The 24,102-nt window shown below is 40.5% G+C and overlaps 2 protein-coding genes across 4 annotated transcripts in view; one reads left to right on the plus strand and one right to left on the minus strand.

Moving 5' to 3' along the window:
• ZC3H13 (zinc finger CCCH-type containing 13) overlaps window positions 1-8,291 on the minus strand; it is a 51,655-nt gene extending 43,364 nt beyond the window's left edge. For 2 of the 3 annotated variants that reach the window (XM_044444131.1, XM_044444130.1), the window contains exon 1: window positions 7,987-8,275. The gene's annotated coding sequence lies outside the window, so the exon portion shown is untranslated. Of the gene's footprint in view, window positions 1-7,986 lie in introns of all 3 variants that reach the window. The other variant, XM_044444134.1, reaches the window with a different exon arrangement.
• Window positions 8,292-9,329: 1,038 nt separating this feature from the next.
• On the plus strand, window positions 9,330-23,223 carry DNAJC18 (DnaJ heat shock protein family (Hsp40) member C18). Its single transcript, XM_044444137.1, has 8 exons — window positions 9,330-9,464; window positions 11,677-11,863; window positions 14,230-14,375; window positions 15,704-15,889; window positions 17,654-17,766; window positions 18,470-18,576; window positions 20,612-20,784; window positions 21,044-23,223. Exons 1-8 carry the CDS (start codon window positions 9,428-9,430, stop codon window positions 21,166-21,168), a joined length of 1,074 nt encoding a protein of 357 aa, XP_044300072.1. The 5' UTR covers window positions 9,330-9,427; the 3' UTR covers window positions 21,169-23,223.
• The last annotated feature ends 879 nt before the right edge of the window (window positions 23,224-24,102 follow it).

The following is a 24,102-nucleotide window of genomic DNA, read 5'->3' on the forward strand; positions in this document are numbered from 1 at the left end:
AGGAGGAGAGGAGAGAAAGGAGTGGCTGAGCCTGGCACTCTGCATAGGCATACTCCTGCACATGTACAGTATAGCACAGAAGTGAGTACACCCCTCACATTTTGTAAATATTTTATTATATCTTTTCATGTGACAACCCTGAAGAAATGACACTTTGCTACAATGTAAAGTAGTGAGTATACAGCTTGTATAACAGTGTAAATTTGCTGTCCCCTCAAAATAACTCAACACACAGCCATTAATGTCTAAACCGCTGGCAACAAAAGTGAGTACACCTCTACGTCCAAATTGGGCATTATTAGCCATTTTCCTTCCCCAGTGTGATGTGACTCATTAGTGTTACAAGGTCTCAGGTGTGAATGGGGAGCAGGTGTGTTAAATTTGGTGTTATCGCTCTCACTCTCTCATACTGGTCACTGGAAGTTCAACATGGCACCTCATGGCAAAGAACTCTGAGGTTCTGAAAAAAAGAATTGTTGCTCTACATTAAGATGGCCTAGGCTATAAGGAGATTGCCAAGACCCTGAAACTGAGCTGCAGCACGGTGGCCAAGACCATACAGAGGTTTAACAGGACAGGTTCCACTCAGAACAGGTCTCGCCATGGTGGACCAAAGAAGTTGAGTGCACGTGCTCAGCGTCATATCCAGAGGATGGCTTTGGGAAATAGACGTATGAGTGCTGCCAGCATTGCTGCAGAGGTTGAAGGGGTGGTGGGTCAGCCTGTCAGTGCTCAGACCATACGCCGCACACCGCATCAAATTGGTCTGTAGCGCTGTTGTCCCAGAAAGAAGCCTCTTCTAAAAATGATGCACAAGAAAGCCCGCAAACAGTTTGCTGAAGACAAGCAGACTAAGGACGTCGATTAGTGGAACCATGTCCTGTGGTCTGATGAGACCAAGATAAACTTATTTGGTTCAGATGGTGTCAAGCGTGTGTGGGGACAACCAGGTGAGGAGCACAAAGACAAGTATGAAAGAAACAAAGAAATGGAAGGTGGAGAAGCGCAAGGTCTCTAACATCCACGAGCAGCGTGATGTCGTCATGGAGGAGTGGAAGAGGACTCCAGTGGCAACCTGTGAAGCTCTGGTGAACTCCATGCCCAAGAGGGTTAAGGCAGTGCTGGAAAATAATGGTGGCCACACAAAATATTGACACTTTGGGCCCAATTTGGACAGTTTCACTTAGGGGTGTACTCACTTTTGTTGCCAGTGGTTTAGACATTGATGGCTGTGTGTTGAGTTATTTTGAGGGGACAGCCAATTTACACTGTAATATAAGCTGTATACTCACTACTCTACATTGTAGCAAAGTGCCATTTCTTCAGGGTCGTCACATGAAAAGATATAACAACATATTTACAAAATGTGAGGGGTGTACTCACTTCTGTGATATACCGTACATAAGGCTTGATCCTGGCCTACATATACCCAAATGCTGGCATTCACAATAAGTCTGCTAATACCATAACCAGAAGCCAAGCCAACCCTAGAATCCTGGCAACACCCATACATATCTCACCAATATATCAGGCTAATGACCTCTTCCAATAGATTTAATTTGCCATCAATATTGCAACAGTACTGGCTTGGGCCTTCAAACAGAGCCACTTCTCATTTTTCCCGTCATTTTTTTTTCTTGGCTGTTTCACAGGAAGTTAATTTCTCTAATGCCCTGCCCTTCAATGAATTATCAAGGCAACTTACATAGTCTAGATATTTAAAACCCAAACCAAACCAAGCTTGCCTTTTTGGAAGAGAATAAAGGAGTCAGGATGCCTCCTGACACACCACCACTGCCAAGGCACCACCAACTCCTTTTTGATATGTTCAGATCCTCTAAATATGCTACATGTTTCCATATACTCAGCAGGGAACTCGGGAAGACACGATCTGAATTTATTATATTTACCTGAGTTACTTTTTCCATCATTTTGAACTCTTTGGAGTATTAATATTATCATTCCATAACTATTCCACTTGGGTATCACAGACAAATATCACAATGGCTAAAAGGTTTAACTAGTGTACAGATCAGAAGTTTGGTAGCTGCTAGAACATGTATTTCCACCTAAAGAATAAGACTATTAATAGGATCAATGGTAAATGTTTAAGATATTACTCAATGGATTATTCAAATTCTTATAGTCCCACATGAACTACAACCTTGAAACTTAGAATATACATTCCCCATACATTGGCCTAAGTTGCTACACAAAGCTGTTGTGAGAATAAAATGGAGTGGGTACCATGTATGCCTTCTTGAGAACTTTGGAGGAAAGCTAGGATATACATTAAATAAATGAATAAATAATTTTAAAAGTGCATGGCAGTTTGTACTTCCCCAATGGACAGCAAGTTTTCCCTTCCTTGGATATCATTATATACCACACTATTATAGGGTAACCAGTTCAGTTTTAAACACATGTTCAATTTAAGATTGTGCAAAGACTCACATATTAACTTTGGGATTGCATTATAAAAGTAGCAAAAGATGCACACTGTACCCTGGTGTGCACATCACAACAGAAATTCCTGCATTACTTCCAGGTTCACACATCTCAGTACAACTGAAGAACGGGCATTCTTGTGTTGTTAATGAAAAGTAAAAACCCAGAGCTTGCAAGTGTCACTTGTTCTTGCAATTCTTGGGTTAAACAAACCAGGAATTGCCACCATGACTTGTGAACCTTGCCACATATAGCATGCATACCAAACACTTAAAATGTCTCTAATAAAAATATGTATTACTGATAACTCATGATACATCTAAACAGCTGTAGCTAATCACACAGGTAATGTTATATAATCTATTTCCTTCCTCATATTTCACAAAATTTGTCACACCCTGCCCTCCACTCATCCTCCTTTGCCATATAGACTTAGGTTTTCTTTCACAATAATAAATATAATTTAATACTTTCCACTTTAAAATAATACCATGTAAGGGACTCATCCTCTCTCATTCACGCTTTTTAAACAGAAAAAAATGTTATTTATACATGCACACACCCACATCAATACACATGAATTTTGTACTAGGATTGGCAGCAACAGTGCAAAATATTGCTTAAGCAGCAGCCCTCATCCCATCCTGCAAGGCCTCTCTCATGAGGTCCATAAACTTGAGTCAAGTAGATTTCCACTTTTGATCATACTGGAAATGAAATTTCATGGTACAACTCATTGTATTCATCATAATCATTTGCTCAACTTGCAGTGCAATGAGACTGCATCCAGTTTTTCTTTGCAACTTTGAATGCTTATCAGATAAGAGAGTCACCACATCTTGGTCTTCCTATGTATGATGCTGTTGCTTTACCAAATGAAGTTAGTAGATCTCCATTCTAAAATTATGCATTCAAAAATGGCTCTTGCAGATCTGCAAGACTGTTTTAAAACAAACAAACTACAACCTAAAAAATGTAAGGAAGTTCTGTTGCATTTGATAACCATGCTTATGTAAAAATAGCACTCAAGGCAGGTGGCATTTTCAATGATCTATGCCAGTTAAGAACTGTGACACTGACCACTTGCTCAGTATTTGTTTAAGGCTCACTTAACATCTGTTTATGGGAGGTAATATGTGCAAAAAAAATTTTTACAAACAACAATACAGATTTAAACTGGGGCAATAGTCATTCCCTTCTGCCAGTGAACCCTCATAGTGACCCAGCTAATAATATCTCTGCGTAAAAAGGTATTCACAGATCAGTTTTAAAAAAAATCAGGAAGTATATTTGAGTGCAGAAGCCACTTATTTGCTATGCATTGTTTTTCAATGGGATGCAAAAAATTATATCCCTCCATCCAAATCCTGGGACAATGAATTGCACAATTTAAATATATATATATATATATGTGTGTGTGTGTGTGTGTGTGTGTATATGTATATGTATGTATATATATAAATGCTGAGGTTGGATCAGAGTACCAACTGAGAAAGAATGGTGCTCCACTAAACTGCAATTCCCAGAATTCTTAGAGGAAGCCATGGCATTTCTACAAAGTTTCAAAGCAGTCAACATACACTATCATACCATCAAAACAAGAAAACAACAAGAACACCACACAATGAAAACACTAATCTCCAATAATACTGTACACTTGGCTGTTCACTGCAGAACATGGCTAGCTGGGTCACACTTCTGTGCAAAGAGGTGCATCTTGAGGAGATGCCTAAACATCATGAGGGTCTGTCGAACGGCATTAATGCTTCCCAGAGGATAGGTGCTGCAACACTCCATGCCTCAGGGTGCAATCCAATGACCTCTGCCCTGGCTGCATGTAAGCCTCCAAACTTGGGCTCTTCCACTGCACAGAGCAAGAGTGGCAATCTTCACCACTGTGTCCCTTCTACCACACATGAAATGCCATGGAGGGAGAGGGAAGAAAGCTAGGGTGCCATTCAGAAATGACATAAATCACTGGCCCTATCCTCCTCTCTTCTCCACGCCCTAGCATATCCCTTTTCCTAGTTTTCCAGGCCAATTTGCAACTTTGAAGGTTCTTTTCACACCTGCTGTGAGAGATCAGAGTCTTGGCAAGGTCACAGGACCTTGGAGGTCAGGCTTCAAATAATCCTACAGCTTTCTCCCACCCTGGACATTGTCAGGATTGCACTCTGGAGGAAAGGCAAACTTCAGCAGTGCATCTTCAGACGATCACAAAGATCAGGATGGTGCACAAGGGATAAGGCATTCCAAAGATAAACTGGTCCCAGACTGTTTAGTTCTGTAGTGCATATATGCCTGGAAAACACTATTCCTTTCAAATATAGGCAAAACTATCCAATTGCTGAGAGTTTAAGCAACCAAGTAAACACACTTTCACAGCTTCCTGCATTCCGTTTACTTTGTCTAATATAAAAGGTACAACTGCCTCAAGTTTACTGTCAGAACAACTATGAGCAACATTTTCACAGATGGGGTCACACTGGTAGGGTTAATATACTTAAAAAGAAGCAGACAACCTGTAGCCATCCAGATGCTTTGGCTTAGAACTCCCATCAACTGCAACTAGCATAGACAAAGCTGAGAAATCATCCCAGTTTTAAGGTGCACTCCTCACTTAAAAAAACCTTACAATTTGTACTTCATTAATCGCCATGAAATTGGGATGTATTAACAATCAACTAAACTTTCCATATTCTTCCATACTTTCTTTTTGAATGTTGAAGAGTCAATATATGTTTTAGGTGTCCCAAATACGTAGACTCAGATTACTAATGAAATGCATGCAAATTAACAGCTTTCCATTTTATTAGTCTAGCCTAACTATTAGAGCAGAGCATTTGAATTTGCTTGTATTAAAGAATTATGGCCAAAGCACATCAAAATTAAATAATTCTAGCTTCAAAACCAGGGTTTAGTAGGGGCATGTTCTTTCAGCCAAATTGAATGGAAGCAATCAATCTTAATGCAGGAAAGTCAGTAATAAATGGCACAAATCAATGTAAAACATGCCAACAAAACATCCCATGTCAACTAACTAGGACAGTGATACTATACGAAATTACCTGGAAGAAAGTCTTGTTGAGCTATGTGAGACTTACTTCTAAGACAAAGAACTTCAGTAAGTTTACAATCTCTTGCACGCATACTCAGATGTAACTCACTGAAAACAAAGATACGTTCCCAGGTGAACATGCATAAACTTGTACACAGGGTGGCTAAAAATCAATGATTTTTTTATTTAAATTGGATTTTTAAAAATAAAATGCTTTTTGAGGAAAATCTATCTAAAGAAAGTTTTCTCTTTAAGACATATTATAGTCCAGAGGTCATTCATCATGAAATAAAGATTAGTTTTTAATTATGCAGCTTGAGGCTGTATATTCAGGCAATGTTTCAATTTGTTGGTAAATGAATTCCATTTACCCATACACAATGTCATGCTCTTCCAGAAGTTTCCGTAAGAATATTGGGCAAGTTAGCTAACTAGAAGTTATTATCACAGGTGCATGCTTTTACAATTCTCAAAACTGTAAATTTGTGTCTGCAGAAATCACATGCCTCTTCTTCACAACAAAAATGTTATAAAACAAACATACAGAGTTGAGAAAAAGACCTTAATCCCATTGTTCCTTTGCAAATCTATGTACACTGTATCAACCTCTTAGCCCTCTTACCTCAATGAATAGAAGAAGATTAATGGGAGTGGAATAGATCTGCACAAGAAGCTAAGTGTGAGGAGGGAGGGGCAAGCAGTAAAAATAAAAATGAAATCTTTTGAGCAGAATACTCCACTAGTCTTTGAATCTTTTTGTGCATAGACTGATGTTTATCATATTATTCTTTCCCTGGAGGAGAAAACCTGTAATGGCAGCAGGCTGTAAAAGAGACCCACTTTGGGAATAGTTTAAGTTCCTCGACATACAGGTAAGGCAGGCATACATGCAAGTTATATAAAAACTCATTATTTAAATCTAGTTCTACTAGTGATTTAAAATATTATTTAAATCAAATCCACCCTACTTGCACATTTCTAAATCTCTTTAATGAAGTGACCAGATACAAAAAAGACAATAATGTCTAATTGATACAGCAATTCAAGCATAAATAAAAACAGCTCCACCTGACAAAACATCCTTTTTATGTTAACTATTAAACGATTCCTCCTGCCCCCCTATTTGACCATCCTAACTTAGGAAAATCATACTACAAGTAAACATAATAGATAACCCATTTTTATCATTTTCCAAATTAAATTTGGTAATCTTACAATGCATATTTATTTAAAGGAGATAATATACCCTGTGTGGTATAGCTGTTAGAATACTAGACTGGGGACCTGGGAGATGTGGGTTGTAGTCCCCACTCAGCCATGGAGCTCACTTGATGATTCTGGGCCAGTCACTCAAACTAACCTACTTCACAGAACTGTTGTTTTGAATATGAAGTGGAGCAGAGGAAAACCTTGTAAGCCACTTTGGGTTCCTTGCAAGAGGAAGAAAAGTGGGTATAAATGTAATGAAAAAGTAATATACATATTATAGATAGGCAAAATAAGGAACGGGGGCAGATAGCTCTTGCCATAAGAATAGCATTGCCTGTTTTTCTAAAAAAAACAAAATGCACACTTGGAAACAAACCCCACTGAAATCAGCTAGGTTTCATTTCAAATTCATTTGGTTAGGTTCAGACTGCAAGCTTTCAGCACAGCACATTCCTGATAACCAAACAAATGTCTAATACTTTCCATACAGTACTGATTTGTGGAGATTTCCAGCATTAACAGCCACACCAGAAATCTATGGAAACTGGTTACTAAGTGCACATTTGCACAATAACGACTGTTTCATTCATGCCTTGCTTCTTGGTTTCTTAGAGGCATCTGGCTAGCCACTGCAGGAAGGAAGGCACCACAGCCTAATTCAGCAAGTATTTATATTCTTAAAACAGTATGTCACAGAACATAGTGAAAGTACCCAAAGAACTACCGTAGTGAAAAACTACCACATGCTCAAACTGTACTGGCCCAATCAGCACTTAATCTTCTGCTTACTACTAAACTTACTGAATGCAAAACCAGAATGAAAATCATCCAAGGCATTTGTAAAGGAAAGTCCTGCGAGTTGCAGAATGCCAAATTCCAGGGCAGAATGCGTCTCCCCTGACCTTTAAAAGAAGCCCCTTTGTAGTAAAGAAACTCGACCTGATCAGACACACAACCCAAGATGCAAGGGCTAAAACTAAAGCAAATCGCTACACTCGTATTAACGGATGAGCGAGGAAGGCATTTGTACCCAGGAAATGTTCCTTGTTTTATGAAGAGATATGCCATCCTTCTAGAACTTGCCCGTGGGGTGGGCGCTGAAAACCAGAAAGATTCCCGCGGGCACATCTGACAGCTACTACTTCGCCACCTCCTCGACTTTGCACTATTTGAAGGCACGCTCCTAGCAACGTGTCACAGTAATAAAGGGGCAAGTCCCCTCCTCGTGGCTGCACACCGCCCGCCCGCTCTCCCGGGGCCAAATGACTCACCTGTTCCCTCCGCACCCGACCTGCTCCTCCTCCCCGCCGCCGCCTCCGCCGCCGCCCAGGGCGGAGAGGGGGGGAGAGGGCGAGGGGGGAGTCCGTCCTCCCGGGCCTAAGAGCCGCGCCGCACGGGGAGGAAAGCGGGGAGCGCGGCTCGCTCCCACCGCAGCGCCAGCGGCGGCCTCCGCGGCGCCACCACGATGCCCTCCCGCCTTCCGCTCCACCCCTGCCCCTTTCGCCGCGCAAAACGACCAAGGGGAAGGGGACGGGGACGGGGGGGGACGAGCGTAAAACGCCACTGCCCCCTCCCACCAACCCGTTGCTCTCCGCGACTGCGCCTGCGTGACTAACCGCGTCTCCTCCCGCCACCGTCGCGCTTTCCGCCAGCAGGGAAGGAAACTTCCGGAAACCATCGTGGGCGGCTAGAGGAAGGTTCCTCACAGAGCGCGCGCGCGCGCACCATAAACTCAAGAAAAGGAAGACTGATTCTATTTGTTGGGTGGCGGACAGGATAACCATGGACCCGAGGTTTCTCTCTTTCTGTGAATGCCGTATTTATTAAATTAATTATATATTTATTAATTTAGAACTTTCCTATACCGTCCTATTACCGACAATCTCAGGCCGGTCTTCCAATAAAATAAAGCGAAGCACAGCATCATCTTCTTAAAAAAAAAAAAAACCCAAATTAAAGCAACAATTTAAACCTTAAAATGTTGGGAAAATAGACAGGTTGCGGACACTGGTTAGCGTTTGCGATTTAAAAATGAGATAGGAGGTCCCTCCCTCATCTTTTTCCCTAATACAAGAAGAAAGAAAAACTGAAAGAGGTGCCAAGCCTTAGGATGCCCCCCCCCACCCCCTCAACGTCAGTAGAAAAATTGTGGCTAGGTATGAGTTTTGTCTACATATTTTGCAGCAATGGAAATACTACGTGTATCTATATTCTCGTCGGCCAAAGAAAGCTGGAGAGTCACATCCAAGTCAAGGTGTTTCACAGAGACGCAAAATGCCGCACAAATGGCACTTGCGCTCTTTCCCCGCCCCGCCTGCTCCGCCCCGCGCCTCCCCTCACCGCGCGCCTCACAGTTCGGAACTGCGGCATTCAATCGAGCATCGCTCTAGCCTAGACTTTCTATGGACGGGGAAGGAGGCATCGCTTGCGCTCTTTGGCGTCTCTATGGGGAGCGCCATCTCAGCTTTGGGAAGAAATGTGGCAAGGGAAAGCTATGCTATCGCAGCAGCCCGTTCCGAAATACACACTTTTCTCCCTCCGCTCTTCCAATGGCGTAAATCCCTAGCCTTTTCCTCTTGGTGAATGCACGTAGCTCGGGGAGGCCTCCAATACGCGGAGACTACAACACCCAGGTTGCCCTGCGGTCGAAGTCCCGTATCGCGTGGCGTCGCCTCTCCCTGCCAGCCGTTCCTCCCACCCAGCAGATGGAAGATGGCCGGGCTGAGCCCGGGGGAGCGGTGGGCTGAAGGTAACTTCTTGCTGGTGATGCTTTCAGAGCTTGGGCGAACTGAGGCGGAGCTGCGAGTTACCCTTAGGAGTGGAGATCGGCCGAGCGCGGGGAAGGCTGTGTGATATCCGCAAAAATGAGCCTGGCGGCTCCTTGAAGACTTGACAAGTGATTGTGACAGAATCTCTCCTCGGAGGAATTTGTCAAAATTATTCTTGTTGCTGTGTTATTCATCGTTGAAGCTACTTCTGTACGCTTGACATCCCAAAATTTCCAAGCATGGGATAGCATGTCTAGTGGGCAGAGGTGTACAGAGAGAAAAATAGTGCATTAGGGCTGGCACACTTCTATGCTAAGCTTACTTGCAAAAAATGAAAAGCTTGCATATGTTGGGGTTTTGTATAGAACTGTCACAGCCTAATGCTACCCTCAGTTTTGACGGACTTTTGGTTTTACTTTTTGAAGTATTTTCCGTTACCTGTGCATGCACAGGCATTTGAAATCTAAGGACATCACTTCATGCATTTGGCCTGCAACAGCCTCTACCACTATGGAAAAAAAGAGTTTTATGTATTTATTTGTTCGTTTGATTTATAAAGCTGCATCCAGTAGCCCCAACCAGGACCCTCTGGGCAGTTTTCAAAATGTTACAGAAGCCTTTCTTTTTGTTCAAATAGGTAGACTAGCACAACTGCCCCTCTGGTGTTTCTGACATTATGTAGAGCTGGAGTGGATTACAGGACTGAATAGGCTGATAGTGCAACAGGGTAAGAGGTAGCAAGGATGGAATTGAAAATGGAAGTTATCCTCATTTCTGGAGAAGGACGAATAGGAGTGTAAAATGTATGAGAAGCAGTTTAAGGTCAACTATGCCAGACAGAAAAGAAGAAACTAGATCATTCTTCTACAGTATGGTGCCTTCTGGATGTTTTGGAGTACAATTCCCATCAACCTGTGCTAGCATGACTAATACTCAAGGATTATGGAATTGAGTCAAAAGCATCTGGAAGGCACCACAGTGGGGAAAGCTGAACTAGATTGAATCCTGGATTTTAGTAACAGGTCCTTGTATCCATTTCATATCCATTTCATGTCAATGTATGTTAAATATCGCTGACAGACTTCTAGAAACAAGTGGTCATCAAGCAGCATACATGTGTCTTGGTTAAAGACAGAATTTCTATATTGCTTCAAGACATGGGATTTCAGCAGCATCCACATATTAAATGAATAGTCATCAAATGCTGAGAAATCAAGTGATATGCATGCATGTGTGAAATGGCCCAAAGTTCAGTATGATGATAATTTTGGAAGCTTTTGTTGTATTTCCCTTGCAATTCTAACCCTTTTCAAATATTAATGCCTTACAACTACTCTATTATTGTTATTTATATTACATTACATTTATATCCCACCTTTCTTCCTCTTGGAAGGAAGCCAAGATGACTTACAATGTTCTCCTCTCCTTTTTATTCTCACAACAACAACCTTGTGAAGTAGGTGGGACTAAGAGTCTGTGACTGGCTCAGATTCACCCAATAAACTTTGTGGCTGATTGGGACCAAAATCCAGATCTCCTGAACCCTAGTTCAGCACTCTAACCATAATGTAACACTACCTCTATAGCAAGCTGCCTTGAAAGGAAAACTGTTTTTAATTAAGATGCTAATTGTTAGAATGAAGCAACACAGCAAATTATGGAGTGATGGCTTTAAGCTGTTGTTTTCTTGGTTTCTAAATACTTTTTCTAGTTACTTAGTACTCGCATAACTTTTAAAACTGCAAGTTGAAAATTATTGGTGCAGTGTAAGACATCACAATAAGAAAACAGAGATTCCCATAGTGATTTGTAGTATAAACAACAGTGTCTGTTTGTTTGTTTACCCTTTGAACACAAGACCACCATTTGGGCAGTTCTCTTGGTGATTGCTAAATAGAACTTACTGGTTCAGAGAAAATATTCCTTTGAATGTGAGTTGCACGAAATTTTGTAGATAGCACAGAAGAAGTATCTTCATGCCCTCCTGCATGCTGTGAAGAAGCATATGGCTGGGTGGTCACTATTAGAAAAAGGCTAATGAGCTATGAGTATCCTTCATCTTGTGTGTTGCTATGTAGTTTATGATGGATAGTAATATGACCTTTTCTCCTTTTCCTTTCATAGTGAAGTTTGTGTGTGTTCTAATATGCTCCCCTCTGGTTAATATACAAAAAGAGGCATCTTTCTTTGCAGCATTAATTGATGAACTCAGAAGAAATCCATGCCCATCAGAGGAAGTGAGGGATAACTTTGATTGCTGTGGCTGTACTGACTGTATGAGGATGAAGAAGGAGCATGTGTGTGACAGTGGAAGAAGTCCATCCATGTCTGGGGAAGGAAGCATAACCTATACAAAGGAACAGCTGCTTGGGGTGCAAAGGTAAATAGAAAATCTCTCTTGACTAAGCATGCAACCTGTAAATCTAACTGGCAATGCTTTGTTTGTTCTTTCAAAGCATTTATTTCTTGGCTATCAGTTAAAAGACACCGAGAGCAGCTTACAAAAATCAATAACTGGACAGGCCTTGCTCCCAGGTTTACAATCTGAAAAGATATAAGGGAATGGATTGGTGCCAGGATGGGGAAGGCTGATGGCAATTCTTGATTAGGAGGACCAGATGAATAGGTATACATCAGCTCCAGATGTAGTTTGTACTGCACCTCTTGTCATTTGGGCCTGGCCTGTTCTTTGCAGGGGGGGGGGGGTTGCCTCTATTTCTTTTCCCCTTTTGAGTTCAAGCTTAATCTGTTTCTTCCTCCATTGCTTTGGGACAAGATGCTTCCTCTTAAGCCTTTCTGGTGACATTTGGGACTGGGTGGGTGGAGAGCTATGTGGGGCAGCTCATTAAGACTGCTGCTTCTCCCATCACTTCTGGTCATTGTGTTACTCAGAAGCCCTTCTTCAGCTGATCATTAGAGGACAGTTTTAATTGTTAAGACTGCTAATTAAAGATACTTTTTTAAAAGTCTGTTTTGATTCTAGGAAGGAAACAATATTAAATGGTGTTTTAAGAATAAGTGGTGGGTTTTGTTTATTAAATGTTAAGCGTCTTCTATGCTATTTTCAAAGTCTCAAAAAGCCAAAATTAAGCTTTGGTAAAATGTATGTTTATATTTAAGGATTAATCAGCTAAAGGCTTTTTAAATGGTTGATAGCCTTAAAAATGCACTCTGGAAAAGTAAAGAGCTGGATTGCAAAAGTGGAAACATTCTCTGTAGAAGCCAATTTGATAAGCAAATATCATTGTACTTAATTCAAAGATGCAGGAACAGATGTTTTGTTCTGTTGCTGTTGTTTTTAAAATGTTGGATTTTAGAACTATACAAGTTGGCAAAATGCAACCACAAAGAGCCATAGCAAAGTGCATGTGGTGAACACCATTTTCATTCAGTTATTCATCCCAATAGTGGGGATAATCCCTGCCCCCTCCCTAGCTCCAGCACTAGGATGGAAGCTGTAGCTTCTCTCATGATGCTCAGCAGGGTGGAGCAGAGCACTTGCCAGGTCAAGTGCAGTTGTGGCCCTTGCTGCAAAGGATTTGAAGAGCAAGTTAGACTGCAAGTAGATTAGCAAGCAGTTGAGCTCTTAAAAACAGGTATTATATAGTGTAGTGAGAGCCAGTGTGTCATGGTTAAGAGTGTGAGACTGGGACTCAGGCATCCTGGGTTCTACTGCCCTCTAGGCCATGGAGCCAGCTGGGTGACTCTGGGCCAGTAACAGATGCTCAGCCCAGAGTAAAAGCAGCAGGTGAAGAATGATGTAAGCCACTCTGAGTTCATAAGAGAAAAGGAGGATATAAATCTAATAAATAAATGTAATCTGGCTAGTGCACAGATTATACACAGTTGTAGTTTCCACACTACCTTCAGGGAAAGCCCATGCAGAGCATGCTAGAGGGGATCGCCAGGACATGGATCACCACATTGTTAGTTCCCTTTTTTCCAGGAAATGGCATAGGCAATAAATCAGTTGAAGCTGCTTTATTCATTGTACTGTTGATTAAAATATTTTCAAAATGCCTTTATTCTTCCAGATACTAGGGTGGCATTCAGCAGCATGAACAAAATTGCTGACACAAAATAGAATATGCAATAAAGCAGAAACCAGCCACTTCTCCATAAAGAAGCTGAGTGATGGCTAAAGTATCCCAATGAGTCAGCATTAAAATGCCTCTTCAGTAGAAAAAGGTGTAATCCTGGCCATTGTCTGAGGCACCGCAGGGTTTTTCAGATTCCCAGATCCAAGGTGGGAGACTAAACTCCAATCTCAGACCTGCAGATCGGAACATCATTCTCCCTCCACTACCACAGCAGCTTTCTAGGGTTGGTAAAATTTTTGACAGGGTAGAAGGGGAATTTAGTGGACAGGGATTGAAGGATGCTCTCCAACTATGCAATGTAGCAGATCTGACCCCTCCTTCCCTGAATTCTCTTCCATCTCTCTAGTATCCAGCCATACTCACTCCCATTCCTCCCCCTCCCCCTCTCCCAATATGAGAGATTGATTGCTCTCTCATAAGGTTTCCTACTAAGACATTTCAAGAACAATCTGTAAAGGGCATTTGTGGAACTTTCCCCCACATCATCAGACTTATGTTTGGGTGTTTCCAATGCCCCAAAAAAAGCTGCAATCAACCATAAAAGAAGAAACTTGCATCTGCTGTTACATTTTCCTTGCTTTATTTCAAAGTGCACTTGGGAATCTAAGTAAGAAACTTTCTGTAAATAATTGTGCCTATTTTGTAGAATAAAGAACAGTAAGAATTACTATGAGATTCTAGGCGTTGGAAGGGATGCAAAAGATGAAGAATTGAAGAAAGCTTACCGAAAACTTGCCCTTAAATTTCACCCAGACAAGAACTGTGCTCCAGGAGCAACAGATGCATTTAAAGGTATGTGAGTGGGTTTGGATGAGGCAGTCAAGGAGTGTAAAAGCAGGATTGTGCTCTGTTTAACAATGAAAATGGAAATTAAAGAGCAATTTCTATATGTTGGTTCTAGTAGCTGCAAACAGAAATTTGCCTACAAACAGTTGTATTGGAGGGTCTTGTTTGTGAATGCTCTGTTGTGGGTATGATTGTCAATAATCAATACCATTGTGTTAATGAGCCCCTTACCCAGGATATATAATAGCTTGGAGTAAGAATTTAAATGCGTTGACTGAGGATTTCTGCATATTTAAAAGAACAATAATCAAAGCTCTTTTAATGTCAGTTTCTCCCAACAGAGTAGGTCATATCATGACAACTGCATCTGGTAACTAATGGAACTTATGTGAACATGGGTACATTATCCCACATGTGGTGGAATTTTCCAAAGATTTTGAATTTGGTGGTGGATGTTTTGGTAAATATTAGTTGGTTTAAGGTGTAGGTATCCTATAACATAGTTGCTCAAATGCAGCAAGTGTATTTGCTATAGAGATAATCCAAGCAATTGAGAAGGATGGCATATAGGGTGATCTACAGATCTAATTTCAGATTCTACAGATCTAATTTCATATCCCAGGTATCTTGGAAGAAGAATGGCATGCAAATGTTTTGTCACTAGTGTGGTACCAGAAGTTACCTCTTTGCTAACATGTTCTGACGTTTTCTATAACTTTAAGGCTGTCTCTCATTTTACTGAAAAGTCTTTGTGTCAGGCCTTCTCTGTCCATGTTCCTAAGAGAGAGAACCGATGGGTTGCTCTGTCACTAGATAGAGGGCTATGAATTTGGAGCTCTCTGACTATTCTAGGCCCTGGCAGCAAGAGCCAGACAAGCCAATAGGCTTTTACAGCTTCCTGTTCCTTTTGACCCATCTAGCTTCCTTATCTTCCTGGGGTTGGCGCAGTTGTTAAAAGCCTTCTGGATCTTGCAGATCCAAGCATTTCCTTCCCTTTCCCCACAGCATGCCACCTTTCTACCACCACCTGCCCTTTACAATTATCTCAGAAAGTGGAGTCACTGCAGGATTTTCTGCAGTGCCTGGGTCAGCGGGAGGAAGAGTTACATTAGGATGTCTTCCTTTGCTATTTTAGCATTCTCTACAAGTGCAAAGGAGAAGATCTGCAGCATCCTATCACACCCCAGATGCTATCTAGGGGCCAGAGAATTGCTCTGTAAAACACTTCACCCATTGCAGTCCTGTGCTAGTTGGGCATTAAGACAAGATTGCAGTCAGCATGACCAGTGATGAGAGTACAACCTTTCCCGGCCTCTTTTTCTTCCAACCTGCAGCCATAGGCACAGCTTTTGCAGTTTTAAGCAACCCTGAAAAGAGATCACAGTATGATCAATTTGGAGATGAAGAGGAGACTTTTTATACCAACGTACCCAAGCAGTATAGCTATTATAGAGAGTTTGAAGCAGACATTACACCTGAAGAAATATTTAATATGTTTTTTGGAGGAAACTTCCCTACAGGTGAGTGTTCCTTTTCAAGGTGTGCTTTAAAGTGTAACCAGTACAGCTCTTAACAGATGCTGTGCAAGACTCTAGGTTCACCCCACCCATAGTAAAGCCATTTAATAAAAGTTCAAATTCTGTTACTTTTTGACACTCCAAACATCCAGCATCTGTGGTCACTTCAGGCTCTCAAGAAGTTGGAAAAACACTGTCTAGCCATGTTTTCTTGGTTGGCGGTACTAGTGTGAGCCTCTAAGATGTGATGCTGCTTTGGTTTTGACCAGTATACACTGATGAACCTGGTCAATGATGAAAAGGTTTGAATCAGCTTTCCTGAAGTACATCTAAAAATCCCTCCCCAACCTGGTGTCTTCTAGATGTTTTGCATTACTGTCCTATCAGCCCCAGCCAGCATGACCAGTAGTCAGAATGCTAAGAGTTGTGATCCAAAACATTTGAAAGGGATCAGGTTGGGGAAGACTGCTATATGTGCATTCATCTTACTAAACCAAGTCATACTTCATATTTGAGATGCTCAGCCAAAGACAGGATCCAGCCAATACATAGAATGACTCCTGCCTTATTCCACCAATGATGGTGGTCTGGGGCCCTTGTGATGCCAGCCTTGTGTTTAAAAATGAAGACAAACTGTTATATAATCATGTATGTTTACACAGGAATTGCTTCCCTTTTTGCCTTTGGGGGCTTGGTCCCAAGCTCCATGAGTAAACTCCACCAATGAGTTGCTCCCTCAGAGGGAAAGGATTTTTGCAAATACCCCATTCCAGAGAAAGGTGCCTTATACTGAGTCAGATCATTGCTCCATCTAGCCTATCTTCAACACTATAACCCCTGGTGGCTGTCCTGAGTTCCAGAGAGGGTTCCTCCCTAACCCTACATGGAGGAGCTGGGTACTGAACCAGGGGCCATCTACATGGTGAGCAACAGCTCCCTCCTGCGTGCCCCTGAAACTACACTCCAGTCCTGGTATCTCCAATGTGATGTTTGTGCCTACCAGGCTCTCTGTCTCTTCTGAAGTTTGGGATTTTTTTCACTTCCATCTAAATGAGGGTAGGATAGGGTTCAAAAGAGTTGTTCTGTGTTTTGCAATTCAGACCCCACCTCTGCCTTGCAGTTAGAAACTCAAGCAACTTACAGTTCTTTTATCCCCAGATTGCCTTCAGGGAAATAAATGGCTTGTGACTGGCTGCAGTTACCACTGTAGCCGTTTATATATAGGCAAGCCCTTCTCATGGCAGCCACTTTTAGAACACCCATAATGCTTCTTCAAAATGCCAGATGTGTCCAGTGACCCAAAATAGTGGGGAACCCCTATTCCGGGGAACTGGAACTCTACCAGAACAGGGTGGGAGATGGCCCAAGAGAAAAGGGGGGTTGGCAGAGACCTCTCCCTCCCTCTTCCTAGTAAGAGTCTCCTGGTTTGGAGCTCCTTCCATGAACAGAAGGAGCCCTTCTATTTGTGCCAAACTGTCCTATTATCCCATTACAGGCTCAGTGTTTGTATAGCTGTTTGCAGTATGATTCCAAGACCACATTGATTTTTATCACGTGTTTTATAATTGCCCTGAAAGTTGGCTGAGAAATATTTTAAATAATAATAGTTGATTCTGCAATCAGCAAAGACTAGAAATTAACTTTACAAATGAAAACTAAGATTCTTATGATGGGAGTAAGCAGCTATTCCTGCATCTCATAGGGATGGGACATTCATTAATCTTAAAAATAGCCCCTTTACTTTTGTATTGTTACTTTTCAACCCAGGCAATATACACATGTTTTCGAATTCATCGGTGGATCCCCCATGCTATCAACAGCGAAACAGACATGAGAGGACTTGGGTGCATGAGGAAGAGGAGGAAGAGACTAGACCACAGGTACTTGGGCAAGGGAATCTGTAATGAACGCCCACAAAGAGATCCTCTGTGTTGCTTATCTTAAGAAAGAATGCCAGCATTGCTTATAATGTGCAATATATGAGCCGTTTTAGAAGCCAGTGAGATTTATTCTTAGCACCTAGGCAAAATGTTCATGGGGTCAAGCTGGATGTTCGGTTGATCTGGCAGAAATTTGCATATGTACTGAATACAGATCTGTGCCTTGCTGAATAGCTGTGCGTCCTCCCTCACTATTTTGCATTGTTCCTGTGTATTCAGCACATACATGTATCCAGCATGCTCCAAGACACTCTGGAATTGTCCCTTGTTATACTGCAGGAAGGCCATGAAGTTCAAAGGGAATGGGCAGCTCAAGATCTCGCATGAGCTTCATTCCTTTTCCAACTCTACTCATCTACAATTCTATGTAATTTGTATCAGAGTAAAGAGCCTTGATCAAAAGTACTCTGTATTAGTTAGTTTAAACTATAATGACCAATCTAGTTCCAAGTCAAATAGCCAGCTAACATCTCTTCTCAGGGGACTATGAGTTGTATCCAGTGCTTGACTGACTTAAGTACTATAGTGGGTCTATTCAAAGTACAACTAACACCTGATGCAACCCTATATTTTTACCTTTGTGATTTCAGTTTCCTTCCATCTGCCATTTATACACTTGCCTAACCATTGTTCTCATTTCCAGAATTCCTACTCAGCATTCATCCAGTTACTGCCAGTCTTTATCATATTAATTGTGTCAGTAGTAACTCAGTTAATGGCCACTAATCCACCTTACAGCCTCTTCAAATCGTAAGTCTGGATACTTTTCTTTGTTCTTCTGGAAGAACCTGGTTTGGGGGTCCTAAGGGTTTTCTCACACTAACCTTTCCATTGTGAAGATCAACCCCTTGTTAGAGACAGCCTGGAGTTTGCTTTATCTGAAGGGCAGTTAAATTAGGAAGCTGATTACAGTGGAAAAGGCACTCTCATAGTCCTGCATTTTCCAACAGGGAACTTAATTCTCCTGTAGAAAGGAGACCCACAGGGTGTTGGTTGTAGCTGTAACAAGAACTAGATGTTTCTGAGTACTCTGCAGAAACCATATATTGAGTACTCTGCAGAAAGCATATATAAACACACACATATATTAAGGCAGGGTGGAATGTTTGAATAGTTGTGTTGGCGTATACCCACTGTTGGCCTAAGTTAAGTAGCATTAATTTCACTGAGTCTGTTAGGTGAAGAACTAACCCTCAGTGCAAATGCAGTGAGAACCAGTGTGGTATAGTGGTAAGACCGTTAGACTGGCACTTGGAAAATCCAAGTTCGAGTCTCCACATGCCCATTAAGCTTACTGGGTGACTTCAGGCCAGTCATGGAAATTCAGCCTAGCCTACCTCAACCCTACCTCACAGGGTGTTGTGAGGATAAAACGGAGAGGAAGAGAACATCAGTCTCCCTGAGTACAAGGAAGAAAGACAGGCTATAAATGTAAAGTAAATAATTATAATAGTTGGAATACTCAACTGACATCTACAATGTTGGGTACTACTCAGACAGAAGAGCTAATTTATACATAAGAACTGATGAAATACAGTTAGCAAGATGTTAAAAGTAGCTTGATTTGTTCAGTGTTTTTATGCCAATTAAGATTAAATAAAAACTGGTAACAAAAGACTTATCTCCTAAGTAACTACTTTAAACAGGGTTAGGGTTAGAGGAGGAGGCTATAAGCTTTGTAAAAGATGGTTGGCTTTAAAAAACTTATTTGCTTGATTTAGAAGAAAGGAATGTAGTAAAGTATATTATCATCATTATAAATAATAAAAAGCTACGTACATCATTTTAATGTTCCTCCAAGTCATGTCCCCTCTTACTTTTGCTTATGCTCCAAATTCTTTAGTTCTATACATTCCAGAAATTAATGTGATTCCAATGTATCAATGTGTCATAATACTGAAAAAGCTGTAATCCTTTTTGGCTGTATTTGCAGCTATTTAGGAGGATCTAATGTCCTTTACCTGGGGCTTTCCTTAGTCCTGCTTGGAAGCCTGTTTCCAAGAGCAAGTCAAATCACACCTTTCCTAAAAGATTAATCTACCAGGCCAACTTTAATGTGTTCTTAATGCATAAATCCCTAAGCAACTTGAGACCTGGTTATCTCCCCTGAGTCCCTGACTGATCTTTTTGATCACTCAGAGTGAAAATTGTTGAAGTGCCACATGCTCCTGAGGTTTCTTGAGGATCCCTTTAGCATTAAAATGTTACAGCTCCCATCCTCTGGAATGAGTTACCTATTATTAGTGGAAAGGCCCCCACAGTTCTGACGCCCAGGCATAGCCTCAAAAATGTATCTTTATTCGGGCTTTCTCAGATTCATGGTACAGCCAGCGATGGTTTGTAGTGCACAGGACAGCATGGAGTTTAATCAGTGTTTATTTTTTATTACTCGGTAGGTACATCATTGTTATGTTTTATAGCAGTTTTGATTCTATGATAGTCTGTGTTTACCACTTTGAAACTTATAAGGTGTATAAATCAGGTCAATAAATAATACTGCAATAGCAGGTTAGGTTTCTGGACATTACAAGACCATTACAAGATGGAAGGTTGTGGAGCATTTCCAGACAAAGGAGAAATAATGTAAACAGCCCAGAGAGCTTCAGGTATATAGATGTGTCAGGTGATACAGAAGTTAAATAAATAACAATAAACTGCTGCTTTGATATTTTTTCTTTTTTTGTGAAGACAGTAAGTTTTGAATAGAAATATTAATATGGCAAAATGTATTTTTCAGATCTGTTTCTAAGCAGGAGTGTTCTTCTTTACTTATTTACCTATACAGGACTCTAGGGCACACTGTTGTTAGAGAAACGCAGAACCTGCAGGTGCCTTACTATGTTGATAAAAACTTTGAGAATAACTATAATGGTAAAGAACTTGAAGAACTTGAAAAACACATTGAAAAAGATTATATTGATTATATCCAGAATAGCTGCAGGAAAGAAAAACAACAAAGTAAGTATTCTTGTGCTCCTTTTTATGCATTCTACATATGCATATTGTTTTAAAATCTAGATATATTACTTTCTTAATTCTCAAAGAGCACTCATAATTTGGTAGAGTCTGTTAATGCGGAAGTAGCAATAAATAATATAAAATACAGGAAAAAACATCAATGCACTCTAGTGGACTCTACTTGTTAATTAAAAACAATCCACAATTTGAAATATATTCAAGGCCAAAACTAAGCATAACTGTATTTTTCATTTTTTAGAGTCAGAGTTATCTAATTTGGCGAAGCTTTACAGAGATGAGCGTCTGAAACAGAAAGCAGAATCTGTAAGACTTGAGAACTGTGAAAAGCTCTCCAATCTCATAGAAATACAAAGGAGTCGCTAATTTGCAGAGGTATAAGTAGTGAGTGGTACTGACACATTGTATATGGTATTAGTAGGAATTTCAAATTTGCTCTGTTTTCCTTTTGCAACGAATAGGAAAAGCATAATATGGAAACTTTGAACAGTATTTTCATCATGTATGCAGAGCTGTATGAATCGAACCATAGAGGCAACACTTGCTGTTACACGTATGGTACATTTGCCTCCAAGGCCTAGCAGTTTTTAAATGTTAATAATTCCTTGGAGGTTTAATTACATTTGGCAACAGTCTTCATTTGCTACTTTGCTGCCATTCAAGTGCCAAGCACATGCTTTCTAGGAACACAGCCATCATGCTCACTGTTCTTGCCATGAACATAGAGCCCATTCAATGTCAGATCAGTAAATTCTTGGCATCTTTCATTGTCATTCCCTTATTTATCTGAAGCTCCTGTCTACTAGACTTGCACATAAAGTTTAGATAGAAGGAACAAGATTTGCTTCATTCTCCATTTTTGTATCTGTCGCTGGTCTGTTTCAGTAAAACTTGGAAACATGAGTCCTCAAGGATGTATTAGTATTAATGTTACTGTTGTTGTTGTTGTTGTTGTTGTTGTAATAGTCAAACTTTCAAAGCATTGCACAGAGATTAAAAGATAGGACAGTCCTAGTCCACATTTCAAAAGGCAAGATACAGAAGGGAAAAGGAAGAGGAAACCAAGCATTAGTGCATTAGCTTTCTTTGGCTGACAGATGGGGACAGGCTGGTTTTATCCTAGCCAGGAAACCCAGGAATGTAGCCCTTTTTTATAGGTGTATCCTTCTAGTTATATTTAATGAACCAAGGATCAAATTTTGGCCATTAGGACCACCTGGGGAATGAAGGTTCACTGTAATTTTTAGCAAGAAATGCATTCACTTACTTTCACTGGATCGCTTCCGTCCTACCCTCTTTGTTTTACCTTATCCTAAATCCAGTATGGTGATTTAATTAGATGTTTGTAACAAAGTGCACCCTGAAACACCTCTACAGGTCACCAAAATAGCACCTTACTAACAGATGTGTTTAGCATCTATAATTTCGGCCAGGATGGTTTATCCATCATCTTGTCCCCCACGTTATCGCACATTCCTCTGACCCCCGGTGTTTCATTTTAACTGTACTTGCACAGCTACAAGTTAAAATAAATATTCCTACATAATATGTGCTTAGGAATATTCTTAGGGCAGAATTCTATGCAAGTTTAGGCAGAGAAATGTCTGCGAAATGCGTAAGATTGTGTCCTTAAATTACATTTCAGAGATGATGGTTCTTTTAGATAATATTTGACACTGGATTTTAACCAAAGTGATACATCCCCTGCTTTAGTAATAAGAGTTTACAGAATACCATGTTGCAAATTGCAGGAAAAGAAGCATCCTGAACTTTTATATATAAAATTGTGTATTTTGTTAGTTGGTCCCACTTAGACTATAGGAGATCTATAGCAGATTGTAACATAAAGACCTGTTTTATCTTTTGTGAAACAGTGTATTTAAAATGTACTTCAGGTGTGCATGAGATCTGAAAATGGACCTTTATTTGTACTATTTATTTCACATCAAACACCAGCTTAATATTCTTATTTATTTCCTTGTTTATTTATGTTGCTCAGTGAGATTTATTTTTCTGAATGTAAATATACAGCATTGGCAATATGGTAATTATATCATTGCATTGAATACTTATTGTACAGTTCATTTTTCAGAAACCATTTAGGTGTGTAACATTACACCAGATGACTAGTATTTATCTAAAGTAAAGAAAATATGGAAATATCTTGGCTTAGGGTGATTAGTGGATTTAAAGTAAACAGTTCTCTATTACTTTGGCCTCAGCTTTTTTCAGTGTGAGTATAGCAGTATTTCAAGACTGCACCCATCAACTGAGAAACAATGTTTTGTTTGTGTGTGTGGGTGGGTGGGGTTTTTTAACCATAAAATTAAGTGTAATGCATCCCTTATCTTTGAAGATGACAACTGTAGCTGTGGTGTATGGAACTAAGAAATGAAATAAAAGATATGAATATTAAACCTTGCTTACATTCAGATTACCTTTGTTTTGAGCAACATCTTTACCATTGACTTCCTATGACAGATTTTCTTTTTTGACAGCAATCAATTTCAGCCTTGCAATGGGCACATTCCCATGTTACTCTGAGCCACTCTGTGAATAACCAGCAATCCATGGCAAAGCTCACATGTAATCAAGCTCACCATTGTTTGTGCCCCCCCACCGCCACGCTTCTCCACCCTGTCTATCAGGAAATATGATAGCTAAAGCCACCATGTTGTCTCTTCTCCACCTCGATTCATTCATTCATTATTAAATGTATATTCTGCAGATCAATAGTCCAGGATTCATTCATTCATACATCCATTCATTATTAAATGTATATTCTGCAGATCTAAAGTCCAGCAGGACTCTCTGAGCAGATTACAAAACACAAAGAATCAAAACAGTAAGAATAACAATGACAACAATATAATGTGACAATAAACCAATGATCTAAACAAACACTAACATAAATACAATCTTTAACAGTATAATATACAATATAATATACAGCTGAGAGTTTAAATGGTACCGTGAGAATTAAAAGCCAATGTAAATTAAAAAATATAAAGCATTCTAACATTTCAATTCCAATTCAAATCAGTTATACAAATACCTAGAAAATAGTGTTTTTGCCTGGCACTGAAAGAATTGTAAAGAAGGTGCCTGGAGAGCTGCTGTTTGAAGATTATTCCATCAATGGGGTGCAGTCACTGAGAAGGCCCCTCTTCTACTTGCCATCCTCCTGGCAAACAACAGATATTGATTGCAAGCCATTTTTGCTTGACACAGCTTCACTCCCCCCTTTTTTTTCTTCCTTTCATAATCTCTGACAGTTTCAGCACCTGCAAAATACCAAAG

Source organism: Varanus komodoensis, unplaced genomic scaffold (genome assembly GCF_004798865.1).
Source record: "Varanus komodoensis strain SLA01 unplaced genomic scaffold, ASM479886v1 scaffold44_3, whole genome shotgun sequence".
NCBI classification, from domain to species: Eukaryota; Metazoa; Chordata; class Lepidosauria; order Squamata; family Varanidae; genus Varanus; species Varanus komodoensis.

What these genes read in the sequence shown, in the direction of transcription:
- DNAJC18 (XM_044444137.1), top strand. Translation starts at nt 9,428, where the DNA reads ATGGCCGGGCTGAGCCCGGGGGAGCGGTGGGCTGAAG. An exon ending in TGGAGGAAACTTCCCTACAG is followed by an intron (nt 15,890 to 17,653) that starts GTGAGTGTTCCT and finishes TTTTCAACCCAG; the next exon opens with GCAATATACACATGTTTTCG. An exon ending in CAGGAAAGAAAAACAACAAA is followed by an intron (nt 20,785 to 21,043) that starts GTAAGTATTCTT and finishes TTCATTTTTTAG; the next exon opens with AGTCAGAGTTATCTAATTTG.